Source organism: Ahaetulla prasina, chromosome 9 (genome assembly GCF_028640845.1).
Source record: "Ahaetulla prasina isolate Xishuangbanna chromosome 9, ASM2864084v1, whole genome shotgun sequence".
Classification (NCBI taxonomy): domain Eukaryota; kingdom Metazoa; phylum Chordata; class Lepidosauria; order Squamata; family Colubridae; genus Ahaetulla; species Ahaetulla prasina.
This window is the reverse complement of record NC_080547.1, coordinates 23645651-23673511: the sequence shown is the minus strand read 5'-3', so window position 1 is coordinate 23673511 and position 27861 is coordinate 23645651. Positions and strand designations below refer to the sequence as shown.

At 43.6% G+C, this 27861-nt stretch overlaps 1 protein-coding gene across 5 annotated transcripts in view; it reads right to left on the bottom strand.

Moving 5' to 3' along the window:
- Positions 1-2700: 2700 nt before the first annotated feature.
- The window catches only part of ZMIZ2 (zinc finger MIZ-type containing 2), a 101238-nt gene continuing 76077 nt past the window's right edge, over positions 2701-27861 (bottom strand). For 3 of the 5 annotated variants that reach the window (XM_058194013.1, XM_058194012.1, XM_058194011.1), the window contains 9 exons: positions 27587-27797; positions 25355-25460; positions 24318-24475; positions 23973-24040; positions 23197-23265; positions 21321-21568; positions 20582-20748; positions 15066-15368; positions 2704-12792 (listed from right to left, as the gene is read on the bottom strand). In XM_058194013.1, the coding sequence (XP_058049996.1) occupies positions 12685-12792; positions 15066-15368; positions 20582-20748; positions 21321-21568; positions 23197-23265; positions 23973-24040; positions 24318-24475; positions 25355-25460; positions 27587-27797 (1438 nt within the window). In that variant the 3' untranslated portion in view covers positions 2704-12684. Of the gene's footprint in view, positions 12793-15065; positions 15369-20581; positions 20749-21320; positions 21569-23196; positions 23266-23972; positions 24041-24317; positions 24476-25354; positions 25461-27586; positions 27798-27861 lie in introns of all 5 variants that reach the window. The other 2 variants (XM_058194016.1, XM_058194015.1) reach the window with 2 other exon arrangements.

The following is a 27861-nucleotide window of genomic DNA, read 5'->3' as shown; positions in this document are numbered from 1 at the left end:
CTCTTTTAGTTCCAGGTCTATCAGCTCCTTAATTCCCCATCCCCTTGCATTTTTAGCTTAATAAATAAGGCAGAAAATAATGCTTATATGGTTGCAAAAGTGCTGACTTTCCTCCAATAGAAACATAGTCACTGGCTCCCTTATTTCAAATTGTAAACACTGTTATATCCTGAAATTAGGATTAGGATTTCCCATACCCAGGAAATAATTTCAATTTATTCTTACTCTTTAAAAACTAAAGGGTCAAGACATGCCATAATGGAGTGGATTCGTTACTGCAAGCAAGAACATATCTAAAATTCTGACATTTGACAAGGAAACATCAATCAAATAAACAACACTACTACTTAGGTTGATTTATCTTGTCTCATGTCAGAAATCAGGAACTAGAAAGGGGAAAATATTTGATTTATCTGCTGTGCTGGGATACTTTGTCATGCTGCAGGAGTGAAGCAAATGCTTAAGGTTAACCTGCCCCACCAGTTATTTTCCTTAAAGTGACAATAGGGCTATATAATATTAGCAAAATTCTTTTCTCATTAATCAAATGGTATGTAGTCTTACATTCATGGGCACTCGACAAAAGGATCAAGATGCTAAGGGAAAGTGCTTTGCAAACCCAAGGCATTTGTACCTTAGCTAAATAAATTTTCTTATCACAATGATCTTAACTTATGTGTGCCCAGCCCTCCTAAATATCCAAGAGGAAAGGTCAAGATAAATGAGGCCTGTTGCTAATATACCAGCTCCTATACTTAGTAGTCCTGTGCATAAGCAATCACAAAGAGAGTGAGATGGATCAAAGCCAGTGACACTAAACATCAACTTCCCTTCTAAAATGTTGGACCTTCACAAATGCCCAATACTGATCCTAAATCCTGGCCCTGGAAGCTGCCTTGTCAGATTTGCTAAAGTGCTTCATGTTTTGTTCTTCCAGTACAATAATTTATCCCATTGACTCTTAATTTATTCAAGTTATAAAAAAACAAGATATTGGATAAGGTCTTGAATTTTTTTACATGCATGTATGGTCTTGCCAACTCAATGACAACTGGTTTTATTTAGCAACAACATGATAAAAGATTGTGGATGCTTTGGCTGCTGAATGTGTATGCCTTGCCTCCTCCTTTTCATTGTGTGAATCCCTAAGGATCACTTATTTGCATGGATTTTTACATCATGTGTCCATTTATCATAACTTGAGGGTAGTCATAGCATGTGTTATAAGCAATTCTAAGTAAGATGTACTGTCTTTGACTTTCTGGATTGTTCTTTGATTTCTGTTTCAATATTGTTGCTATTTGCTTTAGAATGAAACCTTTTCAATCAGAATGTAAGAATCAGAATAGACCTGGAAGGGACCTTGAGGTCTTCTAGTCCAGCCCCCTGCTCAAGCCATTTCAGACAAGTGACTGCTCAGTCTCTTCTTAAAAACTTCCAGTGATGAAGCACCCACAATGTCTGAAGGCAAGCTATTCCATTGGTTACCGGTAATTGTTCTCACTGTTAGGAAGTTTCTCAATTCCAGGTTGCTTCTCTCCTTGATTAGTTGCCATCCATTGTTTCCTGTCCTGCCCTCTGGTGCTTTGGAAAATAAATTGACCTCCTCTGGGCTACTGCTGTCATGCTCCCCTAGGCCTTCTTTTCTATAGACTAGCCAAACCCAAATCTTCCAACCATTCTTATCTTTTAGTCTCCAGGCCTTTAATCATGTTATTTTAAAGCTTTTAAATCAAGGCTGCAGTTTTAAGATCCCCTCTACTAAAGAGGTCCATCTAGTGGGACCAAGAAGGGGGGCCTCCTCCTTGTGGAACACCATCCTACAGAGATAAGATTGGCTCCCATCTTGATATTCTCTCAAAAGGACCTGAAGGTGCTACAATGCCATCAAATAGTTTGATAATTCTCACCATGGGGGTGAGTGTTTGTTGAGTTTTGTATTTGGGGTTTTACCTCCGACATAATTGGGTGGCCACATCAGTTTTTCTTAATAAATAAAGTTGTTGCTATGAGATGTGTGGGCCCACAAGTCTTAGAATTCCCACCCAACTTGTGGTTTTCCAATTATGTGAATGGCCCCAGACTAGAGAAGACTGAACTAGGAAAAGAGAATGACATCAACATGATAGTCATATAGTTAACGTAGGAATAAGCTTTGTGAGAAGTTAAAAAGATTTGGACTTCTACTACTGTAGCAAAAAAAGACCAAATTTGGAAAGCGGAAAGATTACTACGGTTAGTACAGCGACCCCCATATTTTTGGGATGCTTAGAATATGTTCAAGGGATTGTTACAAAATAGAGACCAATAGTGGTCAATTGTAGCACTTCCCTTATCAGATGGGTGAGATTGCTTCAAATCACGATCTGTGCTGTACTAGATTCAAAAGGGGAAAACTATCTGGAGCACATGAGTGTTCATAAAGCACTTATCAGGAATGCTTCAAAACAGCTGGGTTGTGAGGAGAGGACATCTTTTGTCCTTGTTCAGCAGAACACTACATTTTGAGAGCACTGGGGGCAGTACAGTGGCGATGTTTGAAGAATTTAGAATGTATTGGCCAAGTATGATTGGACACACAAGGAATTTGTTTTGGTGCATATGCTCAGTGTACATAAAAGAAAAGGGAAAAAAATACCTTCATCAAAGGTACAACATTTACAACACAAATGATGATCATAGGTTGCAATTTAATAGTGATAGTGATAGCAACAAAAAGTTATAGTCATACAGTCATAAGTGGAAAGAGATTGGTGATGAAAACGATGAGAAGATTAATAGTAGTGCAGACTTAGTAAATAGTTTGACAGTGTTGAGAGAATTATTTGTTTAGCAGAGTGATGGCCTGTTGGAAAAAACTGTTCTTGTGTCTAGTTGTTCTGGTGTTCAATGCTCTATAGCGTCGTTTTGAGGGTAGGAGTTGAAACAGTTTATGTCCAGGATGTGAGGGATCTGTAAATATTTTCACAGCCCTCTTCTTGATTCGTGCAGTATACAGGTCCTCAGTGGTCATCAAACTAAGCCGTGCTCTGTTCTGTTCTGACTTGACCTATTAAGGATGCAGCCCATGCTACTTGGATCTGTGTTCCTCCTACAGATTTGAAGAAAATATAATGATTATGGCCAGGGAAGCGTCTGTCTGCCCGCTCACAAAGCATTTTCAATCTCTAGCACAAACAGCATCAGCATTAATCTTCTCTATGTGCAAGCCCACGGCTACAAAACAAGGGCATTCATTGGTTGGGCCTGCTCCGGGCAGTTCTGTATTTAATTAGCTAAAGTGGTAAGATGTGTGAGAAATGTTAAAAAACTTTTTCAGCAGCCCGAGGAGCCCCTGGGATGCCTGGTAGAAGCTAACTGGCAGGTGGTGCTTCCTGTGGGTATCTTTATGGCTTTCCTTGGATAACACAAATTGGTGGTTTCAATAGGCATTTCATACGGAAAGGCAGATGATTAGAATCTGCTCGAGGGACTCAATGTGCCGTTTAAATTCCATTTGGTCTTTTAAACCCTGTGACAGTGTCAAACTCACGATGACACGTCCGTCACGTGGATGTATCGCAACTTTTCCCCTCTTCGCTAAACCGGGAGTGGGCATAGCCAGCGTGGGATGCATCTGGCCTTTGGGCGACGAGTTTGACACTCCTGTTCTATGAGAAGACGAACCTAGAGTGTGAAGAAAAAATAATAATAAAGGACATTTGAAGCTCCATCAATTGGCCCACGCTTATCAGAAGCCTGGAATGTACAGGTAGTCCTCGATTTTTTTTAAAATTTGCATTTATATCCCGCCCTTCTCCGAAGACTCAGGGCGGCTTACACTATGATTTACAACAGCTTGTTTAGTGACTACTGAAAAAAGTGACTTATGACAATTTTTCACTTACAACTGTGGCAATATCCACATGGTCACATGATTAAAAATTCAGATGCTTGTCTACTGGCTCATATTTAAGGAGGTGGCAGTATCTTGGGGTCATTTGATCATCTTTTGTGACCTTCTGACAAGCAAAGTCAGTAGGGAAGCCAGTGTCACTTAATATCCGTGTTACTATGGGGCAAAACTTAGATGACAGCTGTTTCACTTAACAACAGAAATGTTATGCTCAATAGTGGTCGTAAGTCCAGAACTACTTTTACAGGATATTACTCCTGGGTATCTTTTTATTGCTGCTGCTGCTCCCCTAAGTAAGTATATCTACCACATCTTGAACTTGAGAAACTATTTCATTAGTGCATACACTTGCTATAGGTACAAAAGCCCTCACATTCAGTTCTCTGCAGTTAAAAAGAATGATTTGCCACTGAATGGGATCAACGTTTGTCCCACAGAGCCTTCTCAGGTACAGTAAGTACCAAATGATGATGAACAAAATAACTGGCTGTGATTCAACCTCTCATCATTAGCTGAAGTGACAAAAAGCAGTTTTCTCTATAAGATTGTACTACCATTTAGACTGGAAGGTACAATAAATTATTTATATCAACTCATTTCTTTTTCAGCTGAAAATGGTTGCAGAAACAATCTTCAGATATATGTATAAACCCACTTAGTAGAAAACTACCCCAAAAAGCCAGGCGAGAGAAGCAGATTTGGTCTGCTCTTGCAACAGAATTAAACAGTTGCAATGTATAAGGGGGATCAGATTGAGGGAATAAACCAAGAAAGTTAAGCCAATCAAAAAATTGAACTCAGAAAAAGGAAAATTATCAGTCTCCCGCACCCAGGGAAAAATATTTATAGTTTTTGCTTTGGAAGCCAACACCAAAGTTGAGCACATTAAATCCCTCCCTGGGGCAATCCCCCTCCCCTGCTATTCCCAGATAGGATTGCAGTTCTGACTGGCAGGAAACGCAGCCTGGAACATCTCCTTGACTGCCTCTAGAGATGCTCCAAATAGCCGCTAAGGAGGTTGCACCAGTGTTCACACCAATAATGAAGTCAAGCCAAAGCAGTGCCGGTATGCTTGTTATGCTCATGTCTGACACTGAAAAGCCGCAAGTTCTTCCAGCAAGATAGATTTCTTGGAGAGATTCTAGAATAATCCTTGAGGATTAGACTTTGAGGCCCCACCTGCTGCCTCATCTTCCCCCCTTCCTTTGCTGTCCTGTACCTGTCACTGGAAGCTGAGCATGAGCCATCTGTTCCCGGGGAGCCTATGGCGCAGCTGTCAGACATGCTCAGCTGTCCTGCTATGCAAAGCACAAGCTCCTGATTTAATTCACCCAACAGCTGCCAAGATTGCATTATGCTTCTTAGTTGCAGACCCAGGAAGTACTTCAACTTGATCTCCAGGGAATACTTTTCAAGTGGGGTGATGTGAAACTTTCAGGAGCGTTCAACCTTCTGTGGCTAAAATGGATTCCTTAAAGCTTTCAGAATGAATTTGAGCTCAGTTCAATCTTCGGAACACTTCAGAACATAGGATGACTATCCAGAAAAATGTCCACACCCTAAATCAGTCTTGAAACATCTAATTGAGTTTCCATGTTGTGCTAAGCTTTAATGTGTCTTGATTTAGCGTGGTGTGAAAAACGGTCATTTTGGTTTCTAATTCATGCTTTAGCACTTAGTATGATGTGCAAATCCTGTCAGCTACTGTTTTTACATTAAACTGCCTTACATAAACAATGGATAGAGTGGAATGTCTGAACTCGGCCATTGTCCCAAAGGATATTGGGGAATGGCAGGATTTATATTCCTTGCAGACATCTGGTTATTTGTATCCTTTTAGAGGGTTGTTGAAGTACTTGGAGGTTGATCTCTGTCCTCAGGGTCACCTGAGTGGTGCTCCTGGTTCCTGTAGTCTGCAGTTTTTTTCCTCTGGAAATCCATTCCTATTCCCACACCTGTCAGAGCTGAAGAAGCTTCTTGGATGAGAAGCAAAATGTCTTCAAAGAAAAAACCAAGTCCAGTTGCCTCCTGAAAAAGCACCTTTGGGACAACCATGACCTGGATGACAGAATCTCTACAAAACTCAGCCATTGTGTGGGCAATTAATTTTTTTAGATAAGACTTGTCATTAATTTGAATCTGCAACACCTCAGTTTTTCAGGGCTGGGAAGGTCAGAAAACTGAATTATTTGCATACTCGCAGGACACCATTGTTCAAATAACTCTGTCAGGGATAATATGCTCCATGTCCAGTGGCAGCTACCAGGATGGCAAATTAGAATAGGGAAAAAGGAGACAAATAGGGGCTTGTGGGAGAGCACACCTGGATTGAAGAAATTGAACCTAATTTTTCTACCTGAAGGCAGGAAAAGCAATGGATGGAAACTAATCAAGGAGAGAACCAACTTAGAATTAAAAAGAGACTATCAAAGAGAGCTCCAACCTACCAGTAGAACTAAGAAATTTCTTGACAGAACAATTAATCAGTGGAATGGCTTTCCTCCTGAAGTTGTAGGTGCTCCTGCTTGAGCTGGGGGTTAGAAGGTTTCTGAGATGTCTTCCAACTCTTACTGTTTTTTGTTCCTGTGCCTGCTGCCCAATAATGTAGCATGAATAACAATTTATTCTACATTAATCATTTTGTATTAAGTAACTATCTAAAACACCAAAGACTTCAGAAGAAAGTTGCAGCATCAACAAGCTTATAATGGACTGTGGTTTGGTCTGTTACATCGTCCTCTCCAGGAATGTAATCGCTATGCATGGTTATCTTCAGATATGCTGAATTATGACTCCCATTGGCCATACATGGAGACAATTCTGAGAATTGTTGCCCAGCACATCCAGAGTATAATTGTGAGGATGGAGGCAGAGTTGAGGGAGGCTGGTTTATTCTTTTATTTCTGCCAGTGAAATGCCATTGGATGGAATAGCAGGAAGAGAGATGTTCAGCCATTCATTTTTTTTTTAATTTGCATTTATATCCCGTCCTTCTCCGAAGACTCAGGGCGGTTTACACTATGTTAGCAATAGTCTTCATCCTATTTGTATATTTATATACAAAGTCAACTTATTGCTCCCAACAATCTGGGTCCTCATTTTACCTACCTTAATTTCTGGATGCTGATAATATAAGAAAATAGTTCTTTATCGTGGGATTTGTTTACATGCCCTATGGAGCATGCATATGTCTGTATTCTTGTGTTGTCTGTGCCAACCAGGTAATTGAGCCCAATCATCTCTTTCCAGAGAAAAAATAAGAATTAAAAGCAATGGTTATAAGTAATGGATTATTTTGTGGGTAAAAATGGACCAGTTTCTTTCAGTTTCACTCCTCCTCCCCCAAGTCTTCATTTCATTATGGCTGGCTTCAAAATCAAAGCGTCAGTTGTGCTCTTCACCTGGAATAACCTTGAGTTAAGCTGAATTTCAGTTATTTATTGTAATCTAGCGAGAAAAGGATGACAACATGCAGCAACATTTATGCAGATATTTTTCTGACAATTCAGAGCTGCAAAAGAAAAAGATGTATGGCACTCTTAGGATAAAATTAAGCTCGGACTTGCTGGTGCGCTGATAAAAGCAAGCACTCCTTCATTAGAAACCCATTATATGTTTATTGGGAGATCCCCTGCAGCGATAGTGGTGGTCAGTGGAACAAATACCTGGCAATGCAGAAAGAAGAAAAAAAAAGAGCCTTATTCTGAATAATGTATTATAATCTAGTACATTATTAATTGGTGAAAACTGGTAGGCCTACATCCGTGATGGTGAACCTGTGGCAGGCGGAGCATTGCCCTAGCTCAGCTCCAGCCTGCATGTGCGCACTGGCCAGCTGATTTTCGGGCCTTCTGGTCCCATCGGAAGTCGGGAAATGGGCCATTTCCGGCCTCCAGGGGTGGGCGGGTTGGAGAAGGCCGTTTTCACCCTCCCCCAGGCTCCCAAAAAGCTTCTGGAGCCCAGGGAGGGTGAAAAATGGGCCTACTGTGCCCACCGTGCCATCACATGCCATAAGTGGGGGAAGCACGGGGAGAGTGCGCGCGCATGTGCAGGGCACATTAAATAATGGGTATGGGCACACGTGCGCGCAACCCCCCCTGCACTCCCCCACTTTTGGCACATGATGGCAAAAAAGGTTAGCCATCATTGGCCTACATAATGGAAGGCATGCAATTCCTAGCAATGGTCTTACCTGGATATTGAACTCATGAGCTGTGAGTTATCAGTCAAAATGACTCTTCTTGCTTTCACTCATGGTCTGTATGTCAAGAAAGGAAAAGTGCCAAATGGGGTATTTCTCTGGGCATGCGTTGGTAATAAGTGACATCTGAAGGGCCTAGAGAGGACATTCAGAATCTGCAGGACCACCTAATTCTCCTCCAGTCACTCCTGATCAATCACCTGGAAATTGGTAGGGGAATATTCATCATCCTCAGCATTAATTTTCTACATACCACAAGAGGGAGGCTCAATTGAGATACCAATTTATTTCCAAGACTTGCTACTTTTTTTTTTTAAAGGTGGCATATTGGCTGTCTACCTTTTCCAGTAATCTGTAGAAGTTCAACATACAAGACCCAACATCATTAACATCCCCAGGCAAAATAAATCTGGAAGAATGAGGTGGTTGCTGACAATTACACGTTCTACTGTGCTTCCTATATTTTGTTAATATTATGTTATGTCTCACACTTCCTTTTGGAAATTTAATTGTAAGCAATCAAGATCTCTTTAACCCTTAATGATTTCTCCATTTCGTTCTAAAAGCCTTCCTTGAGCTTTGCAGTAGGGTGCTTTGTAAGCAAGAACTGCTTCTAGTTCATTTTTAGTCCTTCCCAAAATTTGTCTTGGGGTACAAAACAAGCACCTTTTGAACCTCCTTTGTTGGTTAAAGCTCCAGGAAAAATTTCATACTGCGTTCCCTTCCCAAAGTTTTGATTTTTGAAATTTCCTCCATTTCCTCGAGGAGACCATCTGAGATTCAGGAATTCCGGTCATCTATTGCCTGCTTTCCCTATCTCCATTTTACTTAGAAATATCCTTGAGTACAATTTAACCCTGGACTTTCTCCTAGATTACTAGGAACCTGCAGTCTACCAGACCGATTGTAATTCCATCTATCCCAACTACTGCCTATAAAAAGTGGCAGACATTCCAAAATGTCAGTCAAATATATTTTGCAACCTAATCTACTGAACTGGAGATGGGGGATCGAACCTTGATACGGTGCTGTACCAATTACCCTTCTCCTGTTATGCAAGGCACCTTCAGACTCTTCTATGTCCGGCACCAGGGCAACTTCAAAATGTCAGACAGCTGAACTCTGGGACTCCGTCTTGGAATGAGATTCAACTTGCTAAAAGCTCTTCTCACCAAGGTGGTTTTTTGGAATTGTTGTTTTAACCACTGAGTTGTCTGACTCTTGGTGACTTTATAGGTAAGTGTTCTCCATGCTACCTTGTGAAGCACAGCATCTTTCAGTTGTTGGATGTTCATCTTTGTATCAGATATGATGTTATCAAGCCAGCAAGTTCTTTGCTTGCCTCTTCTTCTTTTTCCACCAACCATTCCTAGCATCATTGCCTTCTTCAATGAACTTGCACGCGTGACATGGCCAAAGTAACTCAGACATATCCTTATGATTTTAGCTTAATGTCTGGTTTTATATGATTTAACACCTCTGTTAATTACTCTGGCCATCCATGATATAAACAATAATTTACACCAGCACATCACAGTTCAAAGGCATCAATTCTTCTTCATTCAGTCATTTTTAACTTTTTGGACTATTTCAAAGGAAACCTGTAAGGTAGATTTCCTAGACTTCAAAGGGACAGGAACATGCATGCCCACAGGAAGACTAGATCCAGATTCAGTCATACCTGAAATTAATAAGTTTAGTTAGACATGACCAAAATCTCAGTAACTTTAATAGTTGTCTCTAGCTACATCAAGATCCAGCTCACTGGGCACTGCCATTATAATCAGTGGCCCAGTGCTATCAACATGCTTCCTGAGGTTGCAAAAATCTCTAATTGCAGCAGACTTTAGAAAGTATTCTGGGGCCATCAAAACTTGGGCTAGATCTCACTGATTGATGGATTTTCTTTAGTACAAAGGAGGCACTGCTACTTGTGAGATGTTCCCTTCTCTCTTTTTTTGAGAAGTATTGTAACTTTTCGTTCTCCTTGGCATAGCAGGACAACCAGCACTGCAATAATTTATTTCCTTGATGTGCACAAAGCCCTACAACTTAATATAGAGGCTTAACCTGTACGTGCATGACAATCCCAGCACCTTGTCTGGCTCTGAAATGTTCGCACCTCCAATTTGGTAGGATAGTAGCTGATTTGGGGTGCTCCATATGGGGTGATTGTAATGATGGTAATAGGAGTGTGTGGCCGAGTTTCCTTTCCTTCAAACACTTGGATTGGAATGAAAATGGACTAAGGTTTACTGAATTCTAGCACAAAGACCTAGAAGAGATAAGATGTATGTTTTTAGTGGAGGACATACAGTATAATTATACCTGGTTATCCTAAAAGAGGAGAAACATCTATCAGTTTTAGAGAGGGAGATGTTTTTTAAATCACTATTTATAGGTTTTTTCTTTTCGGCACCCTTTCAGCCTCCATCATCTTTTTAACCTTTTAGCATGGCCCCAAAATGTTTCTCCCCTTCCAAAGTTGTGTTTTCTGCAGTGCTTGTATTCAATTGGCCTCAAGGTTATTTTGCCTCTTGTGACAACAGAACATTTCCAACCACGCAAATGATTATAGTTATGCCCTAATTAAAATTGTGCTCCTAGTCATTCCTTGGTTTCTGTGACATGGCTGCCAATTTCAATATTTTTTGGCCTTGGGTTGGTCATCGACTTGTCTCTTCAAGAAATGAGTTTCTAAATTCTACAGAAGCAGAGGAGAAAAATAACTCACCATGTAACCTGCCCTTTCCCCCCATTTTTACCCCTTGAGGCCACAAGCAATCAAACTTGAAAGTCAATGGCCCACAAAAGGTATTTGGTGAGCCCCACCAAAAAGAATCCTTTAATATATAGCAATAATGAAACAAGATACACGAAAGTCAACAGAGCTGTCAGCACTTGGGACACAGGGACTCCCTGGCTCAGGAAACCTGGCCACAAACAATGGCTTAATTTTTCACAGACAGACCACATTTGGGATCTCTTCACCACCATCCCAAATGTAACCCTTAACCAAAGTAGGTTCCTGGGCAGGATGGAAGGGAACGGAAGGCCAACACACACACATATTTTAAAACTTAAGTTTTTGGATTTGTCTCGTTGTGACTTAACTTTCGGGGGCTCGGGATTAAAATGAGTAAAATCTCGGCATCCAGACTCCTTTGGCAGGATCCCCGCAGGTCAAATGCAAGGGACAGGACCCGGCTATGGCTAAAAGCATCACATCTCTGGATGGTGCACTCTGTCTCATGTGGAATGGTCTATATTACAATCTAGGAAGCTTATGCACATTTATACAGAGGACCTTTGCCCCACGCCCGGGGAGCCCCATGAGACTATACAACAAGTGTGATGAGTTTTTAAAACATTTTCTTTCCCATCCCTCCCACTTTCGTTTCCTCCCACCCTCGCTTCTTTTTTTATTTTTGTTTCTTTTAGTGTTTCTACATTATGTACATTGTTGTGCTTGTAGATGGATCCATCAACTGACGGAGGCAATCTGTCAGGCTGTATCTGAAGAACCTTTGGTTCTTTCAGTCAGAGATGCGTTTCTTCACTTTTGCAGTCAGCAGGAAGTCACAGGGGAAGATTTCCTAGCTGGAATTTGCCTGGGGTCCTTCTACAGGCAACAGCCTCTTTCTGAAGAGAGAGACAGCGGGCAGGTTGCTCATCTGAATTTGAGGATGCTCTCACCATAATGCTGGAAACCTCTAGGTGAACTGCTGCTCTGTCCATATCAAGGCTGTAGAGGATGGACAGGAAGAACTACTGTAGCTCATGGGGAGGAGGGCTCCATATCCAGGGACAGATAAGTGCAGCCAAGCTTCATCTGCTTTCTCTAGATGTAGTAGAGCTCTGATGTTCCTTGGAATTTGTTCTTTAAAATCCATGAAGTAAGTGGATGAAGTGTGAGGTGTCAGTTTCATTCCATAGCTTTTGATGATCAGACAGATGTACTCATCTCAAGATATCAAGAATGATGCACATGATGGGAGTTGTCAGTTCTATTAACATTTCCAAAGGCTAACCAAATGCATTTCTTCCTGCTCTGGCTGCAGGTTTGTGGGAGATATCTTGGGAATATTATTAGAAGCAAGACAATGCCCTGTACCTGATCTGGCCTGAGCAACATGATGAAAAGCCGTTTTTCAGGAAAAAGTCCCCATCAACAGCAGCAGCAGCACCACCATCTCTCCTGGGCTGGAAGGATTTCTCAAAACAAGTAAACCAAGCATTTCTTGTCTCCCATGGGAGCCCTTTGATAGACAAGAGGCAATCCTAGAAAAAGGAGATGGCTACCTGGCCAAAGTCCCTTGCACTGATCCACTAGCAGGGCTTCATGGCTACCACTGGGATACAAGGCAAGGTCTCTCTCTTGATGACAGCCTGGGAAGCTACGGGATGAATTGTAAGTGAAAGTGTGTGTGTGTGTGTGAGAGAGAGAGAGAGAGAGAGAGAGGGAGGGAGGGAGGGAGAGGGAGGGAGGGAGAGGGAGAGAGAGAGAGAGAGAGAGAGAGAGAGAGAGAGAGAGAGAGAGAAGACATGGTAGGTGGAGCATGATGCCTGGGTTCCATCTGGAGTGGCTTCAATTGTTCTCAAACAAAGAGAGCAGATCATCGTTGCTATTATTGGGAAGGTCGGGGGGACCCAGGTAGGACAGCAGCTCATCTGGATTTGTCAGCTCAGGAAGAAGCTGAGGACAAGACAGAGATAATCAGGGTTATTTGCTAGCTCTGTAGTGGTAGAACATCACAATCGTGACCAGGGTGCAGGTTCAAAAACATACACAATCAAGAAAAATTATATGGGGGAAAAGGACATGAAAATCTCAGGCAAGGGGCCTGGAGAAAGATGGAGACCATCCCCACAGTAGAAACGGAGGGTGTTACCTTCTAACTGCCAGGTTGAGATCTCTTGCCTTTGCAGGTGAGATATCTTCACCTTTTCTTAATGGAGACCTGTAATTCTGGGGCTGAGCCCTCAGTGTCAATATAATAATAATAACAATAGAGTTGGAAGGGACCTTGGAGGCCTTCTAGTCCAACCCCCTGCCCAGGCAGGAAACCCTACACCATCTCAGACAGATGGTTATCCAACATTTTCTTAAAAATTTCCAGTTTTGCAGCATTCACAACTTCTGCAGGCAAGTCGTTCCACTTATTAATTGTTCTGTCAGGAAATTTCTCCTTAGTTCTAAGTTGCTTCTTTCCTTGATCAGTTTCCACCCATTGCTTCTTGTTCTACCCTCAGGTGCTTTGGAGAATAGCTTGACTCCCACTTCTCTGTGGCAGCCCCTGAGATATTGGAACACTGCTATCATGTCTCCCCTAGTCCTTCTTTTCATCAAACTAGACATACCCAGTTCCTGCAACCGTTCTTCATATGTTTTATCCTCCAGTCCCCTAATCATCTTTGTTGCTCTTCTCTGCACTCTTTCCAGAGTCTCAACATCTTTTTTACATCGTGGCGACCAAAACTGGATGCAATATTCCAAGTGTGGCCTTACCAAGGCATTATAAAGTGGCACTAACACTTCACGTGATCTTGATTCTATCCCTCTGTTTATGGGATAATCATATCCCATATAATCAATATTTAAATATAAAAATATAATAAAATAAATATATATTTAAAATAAAAATATAATCAATATTTAAATCAAACTGTTGTTTTTCTGCCTTGACTGTCTGATACGGGTCTGTCGGCCATTGATAAGTGACGAAGGCAATACGCCGAACTAGCCAACATGTGGGATGGGACCTCCCTGTGGTGGAGTTACGATGATAATAAGGCAGGCAATAACTACTCTGTATTAGCTTTGTAGTTTCCTGACTAATGTACCATTGCCATGCGCTAAATAATAATAATGTGCTGGAACGCCCTCTTCCAAAGATTACACCCAGTTCTCCCTTTTCTGACAAAAGGTGAAGACGATGGCCTTCCGTTGGACTATTAATAGTATTATCACACCACTGTTTCTCATCCGGTGACCTTGCTGCAGGCCTTGTGCGAATTACTATCTTTTCAATTCTCATAAGTCCGATTTTATTATTTGACTTGCATTTTAAATTGTGTGCAATTATATTAAAAGCCTATGGCAGGAAGAAAGGCATAAATATTAGCTGTCTTTTTAAATAGGCCAAGGCCTAACCATGCCAATGTTGCCCTGAGTCTACAGGGAAAGGTCTTTGCACTACCTGCAAGATAGATACGGTGGGCAAACAAGCCCTTTTTGCTTCCCAAACTACCTCTTAAAATGAGTAGAACTGAATTTTTCAAATCTGTATTTTGTATGTGGGTGTGGCTCTAGGTGCTAAACGGATCTTGTAGAGACTTAAGCGTGTATCTCATTCCTTAGTCTGCTCCCCCCATGTGGGTCCCAAAGATGCTTTTTTCAAGGCGCAATTGGATTTTCTTGTTTTTCTTTGAAGATGTTTTGCTTCTCATCCAAGAAGCTTCTTCAGCTCTCACAGGATGGTGGGGAATGGAAAGAGAAAAAGAATGCAAAAGACCAGCTGTCTGCAAGGAATATAAATCCTTCCATTCAGAGCTAAAGAAGCTTCTTTGAAGAAAAACAAGAAAGTTGCGTTGCCTCTCGAAAAAGCACCTCTGGGACAAACATGACGTGGACGACTGAGAATCTCTGTAGATATGTCCCCCAGGTGGGCCAATTTTTGCAGAAGCTTCTAAGGTACCTATTTTGACTCCTAGCCTTCCTGACAAGCTACTAGGATTTGCATAGCCCCATTCAACAATGAGGGAGAAGGGGAGAATATGCTGGCAACATCCTTCCACTTTATATGCCGCTTGGGGACCTTCTGATGTCCCGCTGCCTTAAGGTACATCGCACCAGTTGTGTTCCTACCCATGGGCACAGGTGAGGGGAAAGGGAATTTGGGGCTTCTGGCATATCCAGAAAGAGAGAGGGGAAGGTGAGGTTGGGAGGGACAGCTCCATGCTACTTACGTCAAGGGAAGGTTCAGGCCCATCCACGGATCCAGGTGGCGCTCCCATCCCAGGACCAGGATTGAAAGGGAGCTCCCTTCCATGTGCTGGGCCTCCGGTGCCTGACTGTCCCGGTGTCTGGTGTGATGGTGGGGGAGGAAGAGGGGGATTCCGATGGTGGAGCTGCTGCTGCTGCTGCTGCTGCTGCTGCTGCTGCTGCTGTGATGGTGGCTGCTGGCCCGGCTGATTGCTGAGGCTGGGGTTGTTTAGGCCCTGTTGCACGGGATTGTGTGAAGAAGGATCCATCCTGCTTGATGGAGCCATCTGCAATCGCAAAAGACGAAAGCAAAACTGCTAAGAAACAGGAGGGCGGGCAGAGCTGCAATCTCAGGAGAGCTTCACCATCCCACAATGCAGATCCTTTCTCTGGTGCAGGTCACGCCATCCCCCAATATTCTCCCATCCCCAGGAGACCGCACTCCCATGTAATGCTAAGACGTATCCTTCGTTGACTTGACTGGGTCTGTACACCAGCCTCAATGATCAGCAACAGTGGATTTCCTCTGGGCGGCTTACATAAAAGCTAAAACATAAAAAGTTAAAAACAAACATTAAAACCAAGGACACAAGAGGAGGGATGGGGCAGAAAGGGGGGAAGGTGGGATCTTTTATTACTCAACCAACCACCCCCATTGCGCTGGGCCCCAGGCCAACTGGCAGACCCAGGTCTTCAGTCCCTTATGTAAAGACAGGAGGGTTGGGGCCCAGCACAATGGGGGTGCTTGATTGAATGACAAGGGATCCCACCTCTCCCCACCCTGCTCTGCCCCTGCCCTCCTCTTGGTTTTAATGTTTGTTTTTAACTTTCTATGTTTTAGCTTTTATGTTGCATAAAAGAGCCTAGAGTTACCCTGTGGTAAGATGGGTGGCAAATAAATAAATAAATAAAATAAGGCTCTCTCACCACGCAAGCCAAATACAGGTAGTTCTCGACTTACAACTGTTCACTTAGTGACCATTTGAAGATACAACGGGACTGAAAAAAGTGACTTAAAACCACTTTTCACAAATGACCATTGCAGCATCCCCGTAGTTACGTGATTTACATTCAGATGCTTGGCAACTGGTTCATATTTATGATGGTTGCAGTATCCTGGGGTCATGGGATCCCCTTTTATGACCTGACAAGCAAAGTCAATGGGAAAGCCAGATTCACTCAACAACCATGTTACTAATTTAACAAATGCGATTCACTTAACAACTGCGGCAAGGAAAGTCATAAAATGTGGCAAAACTCATTTAACAAATTTCTCACTTAGCATCCAGACAGAAAACATGACCAAATGAACTAATTCTACTTTATTGTAAGACTACAGTAACAGAACCCAGCAAGTCTGAAGGTGTAAATTTTTTTTACAACCTCTTCGGCCGAAGTAGTTGTAGAAAAAATGCTTTTAAAAGAAAAAAAAAAGTTGGCCACGCCCACCCAGTCACATTATCCCCTCCCCCCACCAAGCCACGCCCACAGAACCGGCAGTCACCAATTTTACATTTCACTCCTGATCCCATCCCATCATGCAAGTCATCTAAACTTCCATCTAACTTGACTTCAGGATGTTGGGCATCATTCCTGCATCGCAGAGATTTATTTCTGGTTCTGTTGCAATGCCTTATTCTGACTGGGATGCGTTTTCATCCATTACCTTAGCAAGATGCAGACTCACAGAAACACACACACGTCTAGGAAATGTTTGCCTAGCACTTCTTACAGCATCAAACAGCTTCAGTACTTCTGTCACCTGAAAGAGGACCTGTCTGATTCCTCACGGTCTCTGGCAGTGGCGCAAAAGACATTTTTTTGACAGAAAGCACCTTCCCCCACCCCCTGGAGATAATCTGATGAGGACCCCCTGCTAATGAAGCAAATAGTCCCCTTCTTTTCCTCCCTTCCTGCCTCAGTGGGTTGCCTGAAATTAAATTCCTCTCAAAATGACATGGAGTAGGCTGAAGAGTGCCAGTCCTTCAAACCTGCTATTCTTAAGGGAATGTTTTTAGCATGAGGCTTCTTTTATGCACTGAATCACTTGGAACTTTGAGTGATTTTTTTTTTGGAAGGGGGGGGGGATTATTGGCTTGTTTCATTATTCATTTCTCCACCCTGGAATTCCACGCAGAGGAAATCTGGTGACACGATGAGCAGAACCGGCCAAGAGAGACAGTCTGTGCCATGGAAAATGTGGCTCTCCATGATGGCATTGAGAACTGGCTGCTTAGCAAGAGCGGAAGTCACACATCACAACAGCCGATGTGCCAATTCTTCAAGTGGTGCTGAGATCCAGTCACGCCCAGCACCCCTGTAGAGTCATTAGCTCTCAGCATTAGCTGAGAGTTTTGTTGGCGCACCCTGCAGGGGGTAAAGCCTCAACCCAATAAATCTTGAAGTTCTTCGTTGACTCCTGGGCTTGAGGGGGCCAGAAGAGACAAGGTTATAGCTTAATGAGCAAGGCTCACTTTGCAGGTCAATGTTCATGGACTGGAGAGTGGTCCAGTTTACAGAATAACACAGGTGGAAGAGACTTTGGAGGTCTTCTGGTCAACCTCCTGCTTAAGCAGGAGACCCTATACCGTTTCAAACAAATGGTTGTCCAATTCCTTCTTAAAAACCTCCAGCGTTGGAGCAACCACAACTTCTGAAGGCAAGCTGTTCCACTGGTTTTGTTCTGTCAGGAATTCGCACCTTAGTTCTTTGTTGGATCTCTGTTTGATTCGTTTCCAACCGTTACTTCTTGTCCTGCCCTCAGGTGCTTTGGGGAATAGGTTGTCCCACAGAACAGGTTAAAACTCCATTGACTGGCTCTCAGATTCTTTGTAAGGCATTTTTCTATGTTTCTGTGAATCTTGTGGAGCCACCTACTGGTAGATGGCTGAATTTTCTCTCTCCTGTATAAGGCAGGGCAGGGACTTCGTGATAATGATGTTGAGAGAGAGAAACCCTTAGTGCAGAAAAAAATGAAGGCTGGGACATTTTCTTCTCTTTGTCATGATGCTAGAGCTGGAGGCATGACAAAGCAGACACAGAAGGCATGAGAGGCTTTTCCAGCATTCATTGCTTTACACACTAAAAGGAGAGACCAATCAGCTCAGAGAGAAGGGATGTGCTTTGGAAGGTATTTTGTAAAGTATTAAAAAGCAAAAGTACAAGTAATCCTCAACTTACAACAACAGTTCGTTTAATGATCATTGGCACTGGAAAATGTGACTTAGGTCGTTTTTCAGTTACGACCTTCAGCATCCCCACAATCATGTGATCAAAATTCAGATGCTTGGCAACTGGTTCATATTTATGACCATTGCTGTTTATGACCAAAGTCATAATGATGATCAAAGTCAACGGGGGAAGCCAGGTTCACTTAACAACTGGATTACTGATTTAACAACTGCAGTGATTCACTTCACAACTGCTGTTAAGTGAGACTTGACAAATGTCTCACTTAACAACAGAAATGTTGGGTTCACTTGCGATCGTAAGTTGAAGACTATCTGTATGTTGGTGTGTTGTGTGCATAGCAGTCAACTTCTTTAAAGGTGTGGGAAAGGCCAGGGAATAAGTGATGACACAACATATAACAGAATAATAGGAGTTAGAAGGGACCCTGTAGGTCATCTAGTCCAACCCCCCGCTCAAGCAGGAGACCCTACACTATTTCTGACAGATGGCAGTCCAGTCCCTTCTTGAAAGCTTCCAGTGATGAAGCTCCCACAACTTCTGAAGGCAACTTCTGTTCCATTGGTTGATTGGTCTCAGTCAGAAAATTATCCTTATTTCTTGGTTGAATCTCTCCTTGATCAATTTCCATCCATTATTCCTTGTCTGGTCTTTATGTGCTTTGGAAAATAGGTTGACCCCCTCCTCACTGTGGCAGCCCCTCAAATATTGGAAGACTGCTATCATCTCTCCCCTGGTCCTTCTTTTCACTAGACTAGCCATGCCCAGTTCTTGTAACTGTTCTTCATTTGTTTTAACCTCCAGTCCCCTAATCATCTTAGTGGCTATTCTCTGCACTCTTTCTAGAGTCTCAACATCTTTTTTTATAGCGTGATGACCAAAACTGGAGGCACTATTCTAGGTGTGGTCTTACTAAGGCTTTATAGAGTGTTAATAGTACCTCCCTTGATCTTGATTGTATCCCTCTGTTATGTTGTGTTATTGCTGTGCAAATGATACTTACGTGACTGATGCAAATTAAGCATCTTGCATCACCTGTGTGATGACATCATGGCCCTAATGAATGATATCACTGAGGCTTCTAATAAACACTTATCACTTTCTGTCACAATGACATGAGTTTTCGATTAAATGGACCAATGATATATCCCAGCCTGGCTCTTCCTCTCTTTTAAAAAAATGTTTATACAACTCTTTTCTTAGATTAAAGTCAGTTTCACCAAAATAACATTTATAGGAAAAGAGGAAATGTCTCTCTAGTCTCTTTTAGTTGCTTAAACACCAAATCGTTAGCATTTAATTCTTCATCTCCTGACATATCTATTTTGAATCCACTTTCACAAGGCTAGGAGGAATAAAGTGCAGCTGGTGTCTGTGAATTCAACAGCTGTTTTCTCAGGACTGGGGTTCCCCAGGTGTTGGACTACAATTCCCATGAATGGCCATGCTTGGAGATAAGACGGGTGGTACAAACCGACATATATTTCAAGGATCTGAGGTTGAGGATGGATATTGTGCAGAGTGAAGACTATGGAAGAAGCTTAGAACTAAAATGAGAAGCTCTTCCTTTCTACAAAAAATGGATCGGAATAGGTAAGGCATTGCATTTTCTTTCTTTCTCTTTGTTTTTAAGTGTCTCGCATAGCAGAGCAAGCTGTCTGATCATCCCTGCCTTGCCGACTCCCGAAAGAATTCTTTCTGTTGATGTTCTCTTGAGGATTCTTCTCGTAAGGCTGGGGAAAAAAATTGTATTGCCATAGGGGAGAAATGTGCCATTTGTTCAGCTGCCTTTACAAGGCCTCCTGGTGGATGGTGCGGAAAATCACCCACAGGATCCTGTCCTGTTCCTGTGTTCACACGCTGCTGATAAATGCATGGTGGGAGTTTTATGAAAATTGCCGTTTCGTTGCCAGAAGCTATAGAAATGGGAGGGCTTGGCAAGTAACTGATCGTGATGTTGCTCATGAGGTTTTTATGAAACTTTTTTAAATGGGTCAAGAGAAAACCTCCACAGGCATCGTTTGCTGCCAAACTTCCCAGATTTAAGAAACTGCCACAAAATCTTTCAAGGATCTACAACGTAAATTCTGGAAGCTCCCTGCCTATGGAATCTATCAAAATCCAATGCTAGGACTGTTACCTATCATGAAGAGGAAACGGGAGAGGAATTTATGTACCTGTTCAAGAAGACTAAGAGGAACGGACCATTACGGAGTGAAGATCCCAGGAGGAAGAACAGTTGTAGACATCCCCCATCCCCTATTTACAACAACCACTTCCCAATATTTTCCAGGAGGAACGTCTCACTGACCTGTCCAGGAATGGAAGGAACAGTTGGCTTTTCGGGGGTCAGCAGGCTGCCCGGAATGTCAGATTGGTAGGAGATGGGAGGAGGCCCAGGGTTGAATTCATTTAACGTCGGGGTGCCGGGGTTCACAGTGGGGAATGAATCTGGGTAAGTTCCAGAAAAGGTTGAATCTGAAACAATAAAAGCAGCAGTCAGGGGGGAAAGTTATCTTTCAGAAAAGGCTTGTACATATACGAATGTTGTGAATGAATGTTAGTTCTAACCCCATGTAACATAATCAATAGAATTCATACTAATTCCCTGCAATGGTTAAGCAGCAATTATGTGCATATCTTGTTTCTTGGTGACACAAATGTAACACTTGTGCCTTTCAATGGTGCTCACGCACCATACACAAGGTAGATCCATGAGATCTCAGTGAGGTCTAAAAGTAGGCACTCTCACTTTCTCTCTTGGAGGAGAAGACTATATCCCTCTCTAGAGCCATGGTGGCACAGTACTTAAAAAGTCCAGTATTGCAGGCAAACTCTGCCTCAGCCAGTTCGATCCTGACCGGCTCAAGGTAAATTCAGCCTTCCAAGGTCAGTAAAATGAGGACCCAGATTGTTGGGGGAAATATGCTTACTCTGTAAACACTTTATAGAAGGCTATAAAAGCACTGTGAAGCGGTATATAAGTCTAAGTGCTATTGCTGTCCCTCAAGATCTGGACCTTTCCCCCCAATACTCAGAGGCTGACTCACTTTGGCTGCTATAGTCGTTGGTGCCACCGCCACCGGAAGAGGACTGCAAAGATCCAAATGGCGAGGGACCCGGTCCCAGGGCTGCAATCATCTCCATGACACTGGGCATCACCATGTGGGTGGGACTCATGGTGCGGCAACGCTTCAGCACGGGCCCATCCTGCTCCTCCTTGATGTGGATGTCAGGTTTGATTGGGACCGGCTTCCAGCTGCATGTCGGGTCGATGGTGATCTCTTCATATTCGGAGCTGGGTAAAGGGGATGTTTGCACATGACACTCAACCCTGCCCCTCCCCCCACACACACATGGTGGATTTATACAACCACACCATTATTCACATGTCATGAAACACGCTGGGTTGGGCTCAGTGGCTCACATGGTCTCTCCCAACTCTAGAAATTTTAGGTCTCTACACAGGACTTCTTGATCATGAGCCGGTAACCTTGAACCGCCCACAAGAACACCAGGTGTGATCCTTCATTATTTCAGCTATGAGGTCACTGTATAGCCCACGAGGAGGAAAAAGAAAAATAGAAAAAAGGAAAACAACTAACCAAAGGGTTCTAAAAAAGAAAATCTCTAAATGGCTTTAAGGTGATGTTTAACTGCTGCACACTACTGGTAAAAATGCCTCACAAAGATTTGGGGGTTGATGTTGGGGGGCTTCCAGCTTACATTTCTGGGGCTACATGGATGGTTCCCCCTGTTCTTAGCAAAGTCGTTTTGTTCACCAAGAGACATTATTTCATTCGGAAAAACACACGGCAGAATACAGTGCCGTGCTTGTTCTATTCTTCATTGAAAAAGAATGCTTATAAGCTGATTGCATTATTGGGTAAAGAATAGCTCATAGGAGCGCTACTGTTACTCCACCCATGGAACAAGCTCTAGTGTCTTCCACGGGGCTGTTATCAGATGGAGTTCCTTGGAGAAGCATTTTCTTCTACCAACACTGTTATAAGAAACACAAGCCTGACAATATTATGATAATTCAAATGAGGAACTGTGACTCTAGAGGAAATAAAACAAGAGAGCCAGCAGCATGGAGTAATATTGTGCTGCATTTTGCTTTAACGGAAAGATTTGGTTTCTCTTCGAGCTTAGCCTTCCTCCTTGAGTCCTTCACAGTAGTCCAGATATGATGCAACCTATTGTGTGTATAAGTACAGGTAGTCCTCAAATCACAACAGTTCGTTTCGCATCCATTTAAAATTATGACACTGGAAAAAGAGACTTATTGTCACAGCATCCTCATAGTCACATGATTAAAATTTGGGCAGTTGCAACTGGCATGTATTTAAGGTTGTTGCCATGTCTTGGGGTCATGTAATCACCATTCGTCACCTTCCTAGATGGTCTCTTACAAGCAAAGTCAATGGGGGAGGCTAGATTTTCTTTAACAACCACATGATTTGCTAACAACTGTGGTGATTTGCTTAGCAACCAGGGCACAAAAATAAAATATTGTAAAATCAGGCACGATTCATGTAACAACTGCCTTGTTTCGCAATGGAAATTCTAGTTCCCACTGTGGTTTTAAGTCCAAGACTACCTGTATTACCAAGGTAGGTTAGTTCAGCGCTGATCACAGCTGACGTGCTAAGTAGCGCTCAAGCTCCTGAATGGAAAGGAGGGTATCCCTCAGTTAAATAATTGTGCAATTGGCTGCTTGCCAATCACAGTCCAGGCACAATGTGGTACAAAGGAGCTTTCCTAGTCTTCAGAGGAAGGACAACCAAAACTAAGAGTTAGGGTGGGTGGGTGATAGCCCTTGCCTGCCCCCTGGTGGCCATAAAACAGCATCACCACACCTGGCCAGTCCCATTTCTTTTTATACAATAGTGGGGGGGAAACCAGCAAATCCAAGAAACTTACTTTTGAATGTAAATCAGGATTCCCAACATGTACTGGTCCACTTCAAGCCCTTCCAACAAGGCTGTTTTACTGCACGAAAGAAGAAGAAATAAGGGAGGGGGAAGTAACCATATGCAATGCTCTCTGACAGGCTGCAGCTGCAAAATTTCAAACCGTAAGGTTTTATAGAGAAGGGAGGTGGGGTGGAGTGCAACTTTTGGCTGTAGAAGTTTTTAAAGCTAAAAACAGAACAATAACTGAGTATAAAGTCAGCCAGACACCTGATTATAATTTTAAAAAGGGCAAGGATGTTGGGATGAACCCTAACCCCTCTGGACTTTGTTGGGAGGTTGAGCCCGGCTAAAGAATTAATGCTGGGCCTTGGTGCTGCTGTCAGTCAACTGCCAAACTTTTAAGTGCTCTGTTTTGTGAGCAGCTCTTGACTTCAGCCCAGTAGCCCTGTGACAGCTGTGCCACTGAAGAGGAATGGAAGGAGAACTATTGATTTTAGATCTTGCTTAAGAACTGTCCAGCCCAGGCTGGCCACAATAAACAGCTACAGAAATTAATCCACAGCGGTTTTTCCCAACCTTGGGAACTCTAAGATGTGTGGACTTCAACTCCCAGAATTCCCCAGCCGGCATTGAAGTCCACACATCTTAAAGTTCCCAAGGTTGGGAAAAACTGGTCCAGAGGTTTTCTCTTGTATGCTGCTTTCCTAACAAAGGTCCTTTCTCAGGTTTAATATCCCAAATGTCTTTGCTTTTGCCACAGCCGCCTCAAACATAGATGCTCACTTGCAAACAGGACATCGCCACGTCCCCCTTTCACAATTTAGCTGCAAATAGGATTCCAAGTCGAAGCACTGCATAGAGAAAGAAAACAGGATTCAATTGGGCAAAAGGCATTAGAAAACAACCCCAAAGGCTTTGGGGACAAGGGCAACTGTCCAATTGCAGGATGATACTGTACTGGATCCCTTGAACGCTTTCCCTTCCACAAGAATAAATGATTGGGGTTTTCTCCTTCTCTTCCTTCAACAGCCCACCTCCTTTTGTCGGCAGTTCATCATTCTTCTTGCTGTTCCTACCTTCTCTGTTAGCCAGAGGGTAGGAAGACATGGGAGATGATCAGAGACTCACCTGTATGTGCCTGCAGTCATGACCCCTGGCTGGAAGCTGGATTCTCCGAAAAGTAATGGGGCACTTCAGAGACACCTTAATGGCCGTCTGCTCCACACCATCTTCGCCATTTGGACCCGGAGTCCCAGGGATTGTGCCACTGCTGAAGTTCCGTTTGACTAAAGACGGAAAGGGGGAAATGATGTATCAATGCAGACCCAATGGACCAAGGGCAGATTTGAAAGACCACGGAGACTTTTTCTGCTGTCAGTTTTCTGTTTCTATCTTTCTGCGCAACTCAGTGGGCTGGGAGTGGTGATAGCCAGCAGAGTTGGGAAAGGGTTGAGATCAGGACAGAAGAGGCCTTTTCTAATTCCTTTATCGTTTTTGGCTTTTCCCGTCTCTATCAAGTTGTCCGTAGTCTAACCTGACACGTCGTATTCCAGCCTCAGCTAACAATAAGAAGAGCTTCCCTGGCCCATCTGATAACTTGGCCCTCCTTACAGCTAGTCTTTGACTTACAGACATTTGTTTGATGTTAGGAAGTGCTGAAAAAAAGTGATTTATGACTGGTCCTCACACTTACAATCGTCATAGTGTCCCTGTGATCCCATTATCAAAATTCGGACACTTGGCTACCACTAGGTATTTACAATGGCTGCCGCATCCCAGGGTCATGATTGCCATTTGTGACTTCCCCAGACAAACAAAGTCAATGGGGGAAGTCAGATTTGCTTAGCAGCTTGGTGAATTCTGGAAGTTGAAGTCTCAAGTTTTAAAGTTGCCAGGTTGGACATCCCTCCTCTACACTCTTCGGTTTGGTCTTCAGAACAGCCTTTTCCAATCTGGTGCCTTCAGAATAGTTCACTTCTCAATGGGCCTACTCCATGGAAATTTTCCCCCTTCTCCTCCCGAGCAATGCATTTGTGAAACATCTCTGATCCCAGCCTAATGGAACTCTGCAGGAATTCTGCTCCTGAAGAACCAGGCCAGACAGCTCTGTCCCTTTGACTAGACTTTACAGATGGGGAAAGATGCTGAAGAGCAGAGATACTCACTTTTGGTGATGCAGTGCTCAGCCGGCAGCAGCCGCTTCTTGATTAAACCTTGCAAAACGGACCGAACTGAAGGCCTGTGCACCAATTGCAGGACAAAAAGATGGGACTAAAACGAAGAAAAAAGAGAAGTCACCAGGGCTAAACACATTCACAATTTGTAACACACTCACAATTTGACAAAGCAGTGTCAGATCTGCCATCTTCAGCATGTCTTGCTTCCCGCCATAAAACGGAGGGATGACAGGGTGAAAGGAACCAGAGGTGTGAATCTGGAATGTACTGGCTGATCAAGGACGGAGCTATGAGAGCAGAATGCGAAACTCAACCAAAGAGGTGCCAAATCCCAAAGCTATGTTGTGTCCCACTCCTCCTCTGACGGCTGGGTCTGGGAGGTCTGTATCAAGCGTGGCCACAAAGCCTCTGCAGCTTTGCCAAATTCCTGTCAGAGTTCTCAGGGCAGGCAGGAATCCAAGGTGTGACTTCAGATGAGACTTTGCCTGACTCAAGGAATGCCAAAAAGCAGATCCTTTATATAAGCCATGGGGTGTAGCTCCATGACTCAGCACTTATCCAGGCCTGCCCCTCCCTTCCTTTTGCTGATGTCGCCTCTTCATTCTCCAGAAGCGGGGATCTGTCCACTTTTCGTCCTCCTGCTCAGCTGCCGGCAATTCTAGCTCGTGGCTGGCTTCGTGCTCACACGCTGTAGGGAGGTTTGTTTGCTCAGTCTGTCCGGGCATGGTGTCAGGGGCTGGAGGCATGCCAGGCCATTCTTCTTCACTATCAGTCTCTGGCTCAGATAGCAGGAGATGGGAGGGGCCCGGCTGAGGAGAGGAGGGCGGGCGGGCGAGGCACAACAAGCTGTTTCCAAAATATTGGAGGAATATGATTGGACATTGATGGGCTGATCAAGGGAGGAGGGCCAGGGAGATGGGAAAACGGTGGGCTTTGCATGGGAATATTCAGATCCAGCTTTGCTTATGCTGTAGCTGCTTGACTACGTTGAACCTTTCACTTCAACGAAATGGAGTTCGAGGGTCTTTCTTTCCTAAATGACCAAGTTGGGACACACAAACAAAAAGGGCCTTCTGAACCCAGAGAAGTGGGTATTTGAATCCAGGGACCAATCAATGAACATAGTAAGAAAAGCTGCTCCACAAGGAAATGGTACCATGTGTAGCACACAATCCACTTATGAATTTGCTGCTGCAAGGAATGACAAAGGTAACTCGGGTGGCTTATGATAGAGGAAACATCCCCTTTATCCTGGACTTCCTGCATCTGTGTGGATTTAGTGCAGAATTCATCCAGCCAAGAGTAGGCCAAGACTGTCTTCCCTGATCTGGTGCCCTTTGAATATGCTGGGACTGCAGTCCTGTAGAATTCTTCATCCTAAAGGAATTTGGGAGTAGCCGTCTCCACCTACTCAACAGACCTCCAATTGGAAAAAGCTGATACAGGAATTTTGGGAATTAGGACAAATGGCAGTGGAGGACTAGATGGCCATCTGTGTTGTGACCTAAGCCCAAGTAGTTATTACCAGACACAATCAGTCCTAAACAAACATATTTTATTAGAACAGCTGAGAATTACTTCATTCTCAGCTTAGTCCAAATTAGTTCCAAAACAAATCCTTCAGAAAAACTCCTTTGGCCTTATTACATACCTTTGTCTTCTTTGGCACCCTGCCAAAGGCTTTTCTTGGCAAGAACCCCATGAAGTTCAGAAGCAGGAGACAAGAAACAATTGTAGCAATGTTGCTTTCCTACAAAGAACTCAAGAGCCGTTGCTGCTCTTTTAAGCCTTATGGGAGAGGCCAATCATCTTCTGGCCTTACTGCCGAGTCGTCCTTTTTGCTTTAGCTGCTCTTGCCTTCTGGCAGCTCTTCGCATGTGTGCACTAGAAACAGGCTCCTCTTGTTCCTCTGCCTCTCTGCTGTCCGCCTTTGGAGGCTCCTGAGTCGGTGCATCACTCCCAGATGGGCCTGGCCCCATCTCTGCCTCTGATGCAGAGCTCTCGTCCAGGCCTTCCCCAGAGTCCAGGCCTAGCCCATGGTCCTCCCCAGCCTCCCCACTGTCCGACTCTGCTGCTAGCTCCGCCGGCTGCTGCCGGACCACAACAATCTGCTATGAAGTAGCCTGGAGTATGAATACCCTTCACAGCAAAACAGAGACCCAGAGAAACTGCTATCTTCACTCTAAAGACCGCTCCCAAACAAACAGAAGTTGAACTTACACAGCAGCAAGCTGTGACTGTGATCTGGATGGTGTTCCTGCCGGGCTGGCAGACCTGCTTTAGGTAGAGGGGTTTGTGTGAAGTCTTGTTGTCTCCCCGCTCGATGGTCAGAGGGGTGGCATTCACGCTGACCTGGACTGAGGCTGGCCAGTTGGTGTTCATTTGTCGGTCCTCGTGATGGTAGCATTTAAACTGCAGCTCTAAGTCAGGCCTGAGAAGCAGAGAGGAACCACAAAATGCATTTCTAAAGAAAATATTCACGGTGCCTTAGAGAA